Source organism: Vanessa atalanta, chromosome 28 (genome assembly GCF_905147765.1).
Source record: "Vanessa atalanta chromosome 28, ilVanAtal1.2, whole genome shotgun sequence".
In the NCBI taxonomy this organism is placed as follows: domain Eukaryota; kingdom Metazoa; phylum Arthropoda; class Insecta; order Lepidoptera; family Nymphalidae; genus Vanessa; species Vanessa atalanta.
Window position 1 is genome coordinate 2,529,436 of NC_061898.1, and position 11,652 is coordinate 2,541,087.

The following is an 11,652-nucleotide window of genomic DNA, read 5'->3' on the forward strand; positions in this document are numbered from 1 at the left end:
ACACTGAATTTTATTACTATTGTTGCAAATAAAATAATCAAGTTCCCACTTCTCATTAAATACACGATGTTCATCAGTTAATTTTCGCTTTTTCGTAGACATAATGTCAACTTTATTTTGCTATTAAGTGGCGATACGAACTTAGTGAAAGCGAAAGCCTAACTAATACGGACACCAACAAATACTCACTCTACAGAAACAAAATACTTTCCGGGAATTCCCCGAAATAGTTAATGAATGTTACAAGAATGAATAAATAAATAATACTAAATATTGATTATTTGTTTTGACAAATAATTCTATCATCCAAACTATTTATGTCCAAAACTATTGGCTGATTACAATATTCCGCAGGCCGCAAGAATACAAGACGCGGGCCGCAAGCGGCCCGCGGGCCGTTGTTTGGACAGCCCTGCTATAGTGGATGCACATTACCGTTTCATATATATAGATTTCGGAACTAATGGACGCATGAATGATTTGCATATTTGGAAAAAAACAAAGTTCTTTAGTGCTCTTGAAAGAAATAATTTAAAACTACCTAATAAGGCAGTTTTCGTTGGTGATGATGCTTTCCCTTTGGCAACCTATTTAATGAAACCGTATTCAAGACATGAAGGTTTGGAACACAAACAAAAAATCTTTAATTACAGACTATCAAGAGCACGCCGAATCGTAGAGAATGCCTTTGGCATTATGGCTTCACGATTCAGAGTATACAGAAAACCAATATTTGTTTCATTGGATAAAACTGATTCTATTATTAAAGCGACCTGCGGGCTGCATAACTGGCTTCGGACTAATCTCATATACATGAATATTCCCGAATTAGTAGACGGAGAAGACTTCAGTTCAGGGACAATCAGAAACGGAAGTTGGAGAAGCATTCCTACGACAGGAGTAGACGAATTAATGACACCGCTATCTTCTAACAACTATTCACGAAATGCAAAAGATCTACGCGATAGATATGCTGACTATTTTGTCGGACCAGGAAGAGTTTCATGACAAGATAGAATGATTGCGTAAATATTGTATTTTTATTTAAGTAATATTAATATTATAAAAATGGCTCTGTTCACGATTTACCTATTATAATTTATAATATGCGAACAAGAATAACTATTTAATAAATAATAATAAAACTTACTATGTTATCTTTACTGTTTCTTCCTTCTATCACTGGCTTTAAAAAGCGGTCAGCTACAGAAAACCAAATTAATTGAGGTCTGTGTATATCATCCTTTCCTGCGCCACTCTTCTTTGACTTTGCTACCTTACTGGCCTCTCTATTATACGTGGTTCGTATATTTTTTATCTTCAATTTAAGCTCTTCAACTGTTATGGACAAACGCATTTCTTGAATAATAGATTTAAGAGCCGCTAAACGTACATTATTGTTCCTGTAATTTTGTTCTCTTGGGTTCCATAAGCATGGATGCATTTCATAGCATTCCAAAAACTGTATGGTGTTATTTTTATTCATGGTTGTTACGATACATGTACACAGAAACGCTGTAGTAAATAAATACACGTGCGTGCGCGAAACACCTTCATGCGGCGGGCGATCGCCTGCAACTGATCGTTTACACGGTCGATTTTAGTCACCAGTCGCATGCGGCCGGTTGCCGCGCGGCCAAAGTCGGATGCTACCCAACTTTGGGGCTTGCGGCTTTAGTCACTTGCAATTTAGCCGAATTGCCATTTAGATGGTCGATTTACGCCGCGCGGCAAAAATCGTGCGGCCTTAGTCACCCGTGTAAACCCCCCTTCAGTCGTAAGACTCGGAACACATAACTCTCCTTCTATTGTTACGTCAAAATCGCATTCGTCCGTACATGTTCTGATTTGCACATCACCTGAACACATAACAGGGACTTTATTATTGTTAGCGACAATAATTTCCTTCGGAACGCAATCATACGACACATTTTCGATCCAATGTTTGTTTGTTGTCAAATGAACACTTGCTCCGGAATCAACGTACCAGTCAGTTTTGCTATAACTACCATTCAAAAAAACTGCACTAAATGCATTAGTTTCCCGCATTGACTTTGACATCTGTCCGCCATCATGATTTCCTCTGACCACAGACTTGCTATTTTTCTTACGTTGGTATTTATGATATGCTACAAAGGCGCCATCTATTTTATTTTCTGGTTCCATATCAAGCAACTTTGATTTTATGGCGTCGGTTGTAATTGACATTCCTGAGTGTTCGATGGCCATTATCATTGGCGCAAATTTTACAATTTTTTTTTTTAATTTCTGGATATGATCGTAATATGTCGAGGTACTTTGACTCGCCCCAAATCGTACGGATCGACGATATGGTATCTGACCTGGCTGATGTAGCTGATGCTTGGAGCGTGGTCACATTGTCGATCAGTCGTTTGTGTCGGCAGTCAACAGCTAAGTTATAGAAACTAAGGAAGTCGACTCCGATGATGGCCTTGGTAACGTCCGCTACCACGAATCGCCATGTAAAATTGCGACGAAGACCGATGTCTAATTCCAGGTGTTTGTAGTACGTATTAATAACTGTCCCGTTCGCAGCGAAGAGTTGGTAATTAGTTCTTGGCCTGCGTTCTTTAATTGCCACTCGAGGATAAACACAGATGTCACTGCCAGTATCAATGAGGAACTGTGTTTTAGTGTTGCGGTCAGTGACGAACAGGCGACTAGAACTCGGATAATCGTCAGTCGCCATTAGCGACTGCCCGGAGCGTTTCCCGCGCTGTAATCGCAAGGCTTGACGCATTTCTTAGCCGTTGTCCCGAATTTCGCATGATACCAGCAGGTTGGGTATTTTCTGTATGAAGAATGCGATCTGCTGAACTACCCTTGCGCTCGTCTCTTCCTCTAGATATTGGTCGTGGTTTTCTCGAAGCATGGGTCGTTAAAGCTTGTACTTGCTTAGTCAATTCCGAAATCATCTTCGCCATGTGATCCAGGGCGTTTTGAGTCGATGTAGAAGTACTGGCAACTACTGGAGTGCGGGGAACAACATCATTCACTCTGTCTGCTACTTCAGCTAGTGTCGCTAAAGGTGTAGTTGGTTGCGCTACTAAGACTGCTTGAATGCTATTGGGTAAGCGACTGGTCCATATGGTCTTCAGAAAATCTTCAGGAATGTTAGGTCCTGCCAGGTGTTGCAGGTGTCGCAAGAATTGTGATGGTTTGCGGTCACCTAGCTCTTCATGCATAAGCAATTGTTGTACTTCTTTTTCACGCGAGGCCGACAATCTCTTTGTTAGTTCTGTTTTTAATTTCTCGTATTTATTCGTTTCAGGTGGAGCGATAATTATATCTTTCACTTCTGCGGCATAAACATGATCCAATTGTGCAGTGACGTAATTGAATTTGGTAGCATCTGCAGTTATATTAGCCAACGCGAATTGACCTTCCACTTGAGCGAACCATAACGCCGGCTCTTGAGGCCAAAACGGCGGAATCCGTACTCCGACACGACATGATTCTCTTGACGGATCAGTGGAAACGCGCACTTGATTTTTCGAATCACCGGCAGTTTCGTTGTTAAAACTCATTTTGAATTTATCGATAAATTTAAACGTTCTTAAACCGGGGTCACCACTTTAGGACGTTTGCACTAAATGTCTATAGTTGTGTGTCCTTATTTAAAGGTGAAATAAAAATCACTTACGGTAAAACAATGAGTTTATTACACACGAAAGATCACAAGTTTAGGCACAAGCACAGTTAAGAGTTCACAAACACAAGCAAGTATAGTTTATAGGCACAATGAAAGAAGTAAGGAGAAGCTACAGAAGAAAGCGGATGAAAGAAATTATACAGTGAAATGATAAAGCGCGGTACGCATGCAAAAGCTAGCATCGAGCGACGTGCGTTCGGTTTCGGAGCGTGATTTCGACTGCCTCCGGGGCGCGGTGCGCACGAGCAATAGCTGAGGTGCGATACCGTTACCTTTTTGCGTGTTTCCAGTGCACATTCGCCGGTAAATTGTCGTCTCGAATAACGGTAAGTATTTATAATTTAATTAATTAATCAAAGTATGTACATAATTATATTTAATGAAGTTAATGTAGGTAATTAATTTTATATAGAAGTTTGTCGAGTATTAAAACAGTTTATTAAGGTAAGTGTTTATTTATTTACTTAAAATTGAAATAATAAGTCACATATTATTACAAAATACAACAAACATATATATTAATATTAAGCGTTATTGAAGGCTTGTTGGCATCACTGTTGTCTACGCTTTCGCCGTAAATGTCATAATTATATTGAGTTTCTGGGGATATGACATTAGTAGTAAACTGGGAACACGAAGAAGAACATGTCGATGGACTGGACTCTGGAGGAGGGCAGATTGTAGGTGTTGTCAGAGAGTATTGGGGTACTATGTACGACGGAAGAACTTGTGTAGAATTCCAATTAGTAGGTAGCGTATTTTGCGATTGCTGAACCGATTGTTGCACTTGATACGCATTCTTGGCTCGTATATCTGTGAGCATGCATTGAGTCAATATACTCTGTATTTTTTCCTTAGCAATGACTGCCTGTTCCTGTGTAAATTTTTTTAATTGTGCCGAGACGCTTTTTCCAAATAGGTCAAGATCTGTTTCTTCGCAGCGTGTGTTGTCGTTAATTTCCCTTAAGTCATTTATCATGTTAGATATCTGTGATAACTTGCTCCGCTTAGGTTTTGTGGGTGGGGTAAATCGAGGTGTCTCTTCTGCAGACTCATTTTCTAACCCATTTTCAGAGCGTGGAACCAACGATGGTCCTGGTTCATTGCTATTCGATAATCCTGATTCATTGCTATTTGGGGTATCCATGTTATCCTGTAATTAAACAAAATAAATTAATGTAATTGTAATGTTATAGATTTTTTTGTTGTGACTAAAAATGGTATTAAATAGGCCATAGGAAAATGCAAACCATCGATAAAGGGATTATTTTCAATTTTATTTTTAGCAAAGAAATTATATGAGCCCAAACATCATGCAGAAGCCATTGGCTGACTATTCAGAGATCCTTCCTGTAGTGCTTCTACCTATCCTAGTTAGTAGTATGTAGTCGTACACTGGCTCACGGACACACCAAGTAGTTATACACTATCGCGTCCGGTTGCGCCGGCGCTCATCGCATGACTGACGGCTGATCCCGCCCCTCCACTACTTGTGTGTGTGAGACAGCGTCAGTACCTTTTTTGTATAGGTACACAAACACTACACTTCCTGTAGAATTATAATTAAAATACTTAATTTAATTATCAAAATCAAAATTTACTTTATTCTATACTTAGTAGGCTTTTATAAGCCCATTTGAATCATCATTTAACAAACTTTTTTAAGTAAAGCTACCACCGGTTCGGAATGTAGATTTTACCGAGAAGAACCGGCAAGAAACTCAATAGTTCCTCTACCTACCTTAATAGTGCTAATAATGCTAATAATTCTTTTCCTTATTACTGCTTATCGTTTCTTCAATCTAAGTCTCAATATATAGGTCGAAGATTGCCTCTACTATTAAATTTTCTTCCAAGTGGTTAGTTAACCAGGCATACATTCGGATTTAACATAATAGCCCGCGCACACAGAGAGCGGTCAGAGTTCTGCGTTCTAGTGACCGCTGACCGCCCAAGAGTTCCAACGCAAGCAAGCTGCGTGCAAATTCACGCGTTCTAGTTTCGTTTGAGTCTTTGCACATGCAACATGTCACTAGAAAGTTCGTCATCCGATGAAGAATTATTGCTATTGTGGAGCTCAGCAGCTTCTAAAAAGACAAGGAAGTATTGGGTGCACCCAATTAACACATCGCGAGAAGAACAAGGCGAATTCAGTGATATTTTTTATGATTTACTTAAAGATGAACAACGATTCTATATTTATTTTCGAATGTCGATTAATAGTTTTAATGAATTGTATAACATCATAAAATCTGATATCGAAAAACAAAATACTAACTGGAGGAAGTGTGTTTCATCAAAAGAAACGCTGGTTATATTTTTAAGGTATGTATTTATTTATTAGGGATAAGAAAATACATAAGAGTATTTAGAAATAATAACAAAATATACGTAAGGTTCATTTGTTAATCGAATTATCTAACGATTACGACAAATGTTCGTAATATTCTGTGAGGTTTCCAGTCAACTGCGGCTGCGGTGTACTAGCTGTTTGAAATGTTGGAGTTGATTGTGGCGGTAGGACTATTTTCTTGATTAGGTGCATTAGTAGGTTCCGGAAACTGTTGAGAAACAGGGCTAGGAACGGCCCATGAACTTGAACTGTGATCATAGGGACTTGGAACCGACTCCGAATTTGATGTAACTGCAAGACCTCACATTGACTGATTGCGGTGCAACTCGAGAAGCACAAGCATCACTCATCAATATTTCTTCTGTACTTTGTGGTCTGTTTCATTCTGTATTTTATATTACGTGTAAATATTTTCTTTTACTATCATTTTTCGTGATGTAACTCCTCTCGAAAATCTACTATTTGTCCTAATTCTTTCTTTAAGCGTTCAATTTTAATTTTTATTCTCTTCTTCCATGGGGGAGATCCCCCAGAGATAGAGATAAGGAGATTGTTTGTACTAATTACCAGTCTTTTTGCTGCTGCATATATTAAATCATTCGTATTTCGGAGAGTACAATTACTTGCCAGAATATTGGGCAAAAGATGAAAATCCCATCATACTTGAATTGAAGTATGATGGGATTTGAAAATGGCCTGTTGGAGATTCTTCGTCGTTTCTAGTATTAAAATTCACCGTGTCTTGTTCAAAACTATCTTCCGCGATATTGTCTAAAATTAACGCCGTTGTTGCATTCGGTTGAGTGTTTGAATCGGTTTGGTGAGAATGTAGTATCTGGCTATCAGCTCGCTGTTTGATTCGGTTCAATAGTTCGTGAGAAATGATATTTTGTTTCAAAATTCTGCGTCCTTGATTAGATAGTGTGTTTCCGTTGAATCTATGAATTTTAGGATTATCTGGGTTTCGGTTTTTAAAAATTATTTTTACAAAGTAACAAAATGTAAGCTCTTCTTATTCCTGATGTGTCCATTTCTTTCTTCTATCGTTATTGCAGTTGGCCAAGGCAATCTGAGATACTGTACTACTATTTTGTTCTAATTCATTAAATGGTGAAGTTGTTAGAGAAGGTATTGTAGTGATTGGTGATTGTACGTCAGAGTAGGTATAAAGTTTAGTTCGTGTTGTGTTATATTTTCTGCATTTCTTTGTATTGTTTCTAATTTATCTTTAGGTAGTGCAATTTGTTTTATGATTCTGTGTGCCTGATTTGATAACCCGTTACCAGTGAATTTACTAATTTTAGGATTGTCTGGATTTCTTTCCTTGAAAAGAGTCTGTAATCGTTTTAGGTAACCAGGCCCTCCGGCTCTGGCTTTAAAATAACAAAACATAAGTTCTTCTAACTCTACTAGTGACCACTTCTTTCTTGCATCTTCATATTGTGATTCTGTGGTCGTTTCAGATGTACCGGCCGCGCTTGCGGGAGAAACTCCCTGCTCTGCAAAGTATCATCCGTATCGCTTTGTTCATCGGCTGACTATCCCCGACTCCCGTCCAACCGGCAAGCCGGGAGTCACTGACTCGCATTCTGTCACGTCTGACGCCCGCTACAGACGTTGCTCGGCGATCGTCTCCGGGAAGCGACCCTAAACGTGTATTTCTTGAATGTGCTTCCATATCTCCTTCTTGGGTTACTAGAGCTCCGTTAGCCATTGGTTTGTGTACTTAAAAGTTACCAATGTCCGTCCCTCACGTGGCAAAAGTATAATTATAACTATTATTATAATTGTCTTTATTTATTCTCACTCATGTATAATACATTTTTAAATATAAAATACAAAATATATAAAATATATTTAAAAATATAAAAATACAGAGGCCAACCAGTTGCAGGAATATGGTCCAAGCCACCAGTGGTCAGGGCCCCAGAGAGAGGAACTTCTTCACAATACGCGCCGTGCCGAGGAGTACTGCCTCCTGCATCAGGCCCTTGACCCAGCTGCCTAACGAGAGCTTCTTAAGATTTTGGTCGAGGCTCTTAGCCATTAGGCCATTCGCTGAAACGACTATTGGCACAATAACTGCTGTATCCACATCCCACATGTCGACAACCTCGTGAGCTAAGTCAAGATATTTTATTATTTATGCTTATCCTTCTCAGCCTTCACGAGATTCTCGTCATGAGGGATGGTGACGTCAACAATTATCGCGCTCTGACCGATCTATCACATATGGATATACATTCGGATTTAACTTTTTAAAGCTTCACCCTCTTTTTAAACGGGGTCATTTTGTTCACCCATATTAATTATCGATAGCAATGGCGATCATAATAATAATTGCAAACTTGTTCATAGCCAGTATCAGTAAATTACAATTGTTTGATGGTTTTGTTGCTGGTATTTTTTATTGTAATCTTGTTTTTGCAAATTTTTATACAGATGCTGTATATCATTTCTAGTAACATAACGTTCTCTGTTATTAATGGTGTCTAGCAGATTTTGGTTTTAAAGTTGTAGTGTTATTCCATCGTAACACGTGATGATTTCGGAAAAAAATAGTAAATTCGATAACTGTATCTAGTTTTCATTGCCTACATCTGTTGTATACTCGTATGCCTCGGATAATAACTAACCATATCTGAAATTAACTGTTTTTCTGGTATCGTGAAAGACAACATTCGAACTTGGCTGGTTAAACGTAGAAATCAACATAACACGTTTTGCTCCATACCATATTTCGTTTTTTTTTTTATTTACAACGTCCACACAGTTGCCCGTGCCTTTTTTACATTTTACTTTTATAAATTTTGGCGTTTTTATATTTTATATAAACATCAGCAGATCTTCGCTGGACTTACTTCGACTGACTTCGAATTTACCGTCTTCTTAGAAGACGTGGCCCACACTGACTTTTTTTTTCATTTGAAAATAATATATAATACGTAGAATATGTATAGTAGGTTTTTTGAACCTATTTACTGCAATCAGTGGGCCCTGCTCCGTGCTCGATCAGAGAGAGTACAGCCTCGGCGACTCTGATGTCGCGTTTATGTATAGATGTCTTGAGGCTGTGCTCTAGGATGGTCCTTTCTGAACCACCCGCCGCTCGGCCGATGAATCTGCCGATAGCGTCGTTGCCATCGTCCGTGTAATAGACACAGGTGTTACTGTGTCTACTAATTGCCACAACTGCGTGAGGTACACTTTCGTCTATACGGAGCCTCCCATTCTTCGACTGGACTGTGATAACGTCGCCGTAGGTCTGTCCTGAGATTCGTGAAAAGTGTTGACGCTTGACCCTTCCACTTTTCCGTATCCCTGGTCCACCAGGAGTTTCTTTTCCTCCTGCGTATACCTATACCATATTTTCTATTATTTTATTTTATTCTGACTCTCCAATAAGTGTGAAGAAAGTAAATTTTAAAGTCATCTAGAGATTTCCATTGAGTAGAATATAAACTCGCTCAATATCTAGTTTCACCTTGTAAACATTCAAATACTAAACCTAATTCTTTGCCGTTACTCGGAATTTTCCAAGATATGCTCTTTTAGGACGTTAGCACTAAATGTCTATAGTTGTGTGTCCTTATTTAAAGATGAAATAAAAATCACTTACCAAGCAAGAATACCCAAATTCAGTCTTTAATTTATATTTTTTCACTACGTCACTATTTACCAGATTCTTAATAACAATTTTATCAAATTTTGATTTTGCCTTAGAATATTGATTTGAAAATTATTCTTTTGAGACGTAGCCTTCAAATATCGCCTTATTGACTCTTTTTTTGTCAGGACTAAGAATATTTGGAACGGTTTCTTGTAATAATCTTTCTGTTTTTGAGTATGGCATTGCTTCTTTATTTTCTATGGTAATATTTGCATTCGATTTTCGGATTTGTTCAAATTCCTTTTCCACCTTTTTTAATTATTGTTGTAAGCTTTTCATCTTTATTTTGTAGCGATATATAGCTTTTCTTTGCCTTTTTATAATTTTAGACATATTTTGTACTCTTTCTTTAAGTATTAAATTCTCTTTGGGCAAAATGTATCGAACCTTTCATTTTTCTTTTTGAATCCTTTTGTCAGTTTCGGAAACTTCAAAGACAGATGTATCTTTCTCTGTCTTCTTTTTTGTTTCTCTCGCCATTGTTTTCGTTTTTCTTTTTGTACATTATCTGGTAATTCGGTAATTTTTTTATAGTTCTTCTTGGTTCTTTCAGCATTTTCTTTTCAATAAATATTAGAAAATAAAAATTTATACAAAAATATAGATGAGAAATGAAGTACATTATAATTACAAGTATATTTATAAAAAATATAAAAGAAATGACGGTCGTACAGCGGTGCACACCCCCACCATTCCCACGCTGTTTGAGGTTGAGTTCGTTAACATCCGTGGACTCCACGCTAACCTCAATGCTGTCCACCACCATCTCGAGACAGCACGGCCAGCAATGTTGTTTCTGACGGAGACTCAAATACTCCGTCCTGTCGATACCAGCTACCTTAATTATCCCGGCTACATGCTTGAAGAATCCTTCAAAGCGAAAGCCGGAGTATGCTTGTTCGTCAGGACGGATGTTTGTTGTCACCGTCTGCGCTGCTTGGAGGACCCTTCCTTCTCCCTGTTAGTGGTACGTGTGGACTTGGTTCGTCAGAGTCGGGTCTACGTGTGCCTCTACAGATCCCACAATGGTGACTTGGAGACAAGCCGACTATTTGACCATCTTAGTCGGGTGGCAGATGCTGCGCAAGAGCAGTTTCCTAACGCGGAACTGGTGTTTTTGGGGGACTTTAACGCTCACCATGAATCATGGTTGAAGTCCTCCAAAACTGACCATGCGGGAAGGACTGCCCATGCTTTCGCTCTCACGCATGACTTGACCCAGTTGGTTGATCAGCCCACCAGGATCCCAGACATTGACGGGCAAGCGCCTTCCCTACTGGACCTTCTGCTGACTAGCCACCCGGTGGAATATCAGGTTGAGGTTCGGGCTCCACTTGGTTCTTCGGATCACTGCCTGATATCTACCAAAGTGCCACAGGCCAAGCTGCCGCCACCAACGGTAAGCAAACGTCGCATTTGGCACTATAAGTCGGCAGATTGGGACGGTTTGCGCGATTACTATGCGTCAGTCCCTTGGAAGGAGCGTTGCTTCAGTAAGAATGACCCGACAGCTAGCGCCGCTGCTATTACTGGTGAGATCCTGTTGGGGATGGAATACTACATTCCTAACTCAGACCTCGCCAGTAAGGGTACGCGTAACCGTTGGTTCACTCGCGAATGTGCCGATGCTGTGTCTTCTAAGCAGGCGGCATATCGCGCGTGGATCAATGACTGCGTTAGTGGGGCATCTAACATTGACTCACTGAAAGCAACCTACAATAAAACTTCCAAGTCTTGTAGGAAGGCATACACAAGAGCGGATGCACAGCGCATTGCGCGGTTTGGCCATGACCTTATTTCACATCCTAGAGGCTCCCGTAGCTTCTGGCGTCTGACCAAATCTGTGCAAAGCAATTTCTGCCAACCTTCGCTGCCACCGCTCAGGTATCCGGACGGATCGCTAGCTCACAGTCCGCAGGAGAAAGCTGATCTTCTGGCAAAACTCTTTGCGGATAA

General features: G+C 39.5%; 1 protein-coding gene across 1 annotated transcript; it reads right to left on the reverse strand.

Annotated features, from left to right (window-relative positions):
• Positions 1–862: 862 nt before the first annotated feature.
• Positions 863–3,548, reverse strand: LOC125074519. The gene is made up of 4 exons (XM_047685849.1): positions 2,799–3,548; positions 2,343–2,737; positions 1,552–1,672; positions 863–889 (listed from the first exon to the last, which is right to left on the reverse strand). The coding sequence occupies exons 1-4, from the start codon at positions 3,546–3,548 to the stop codon at positions 863–865; spliced, it is 1,293 nt and encodes a 430-aa protein (XP_047541805.1).
• Positions 3,549–11,652: the final 8,104 nt, after the last annotated feature.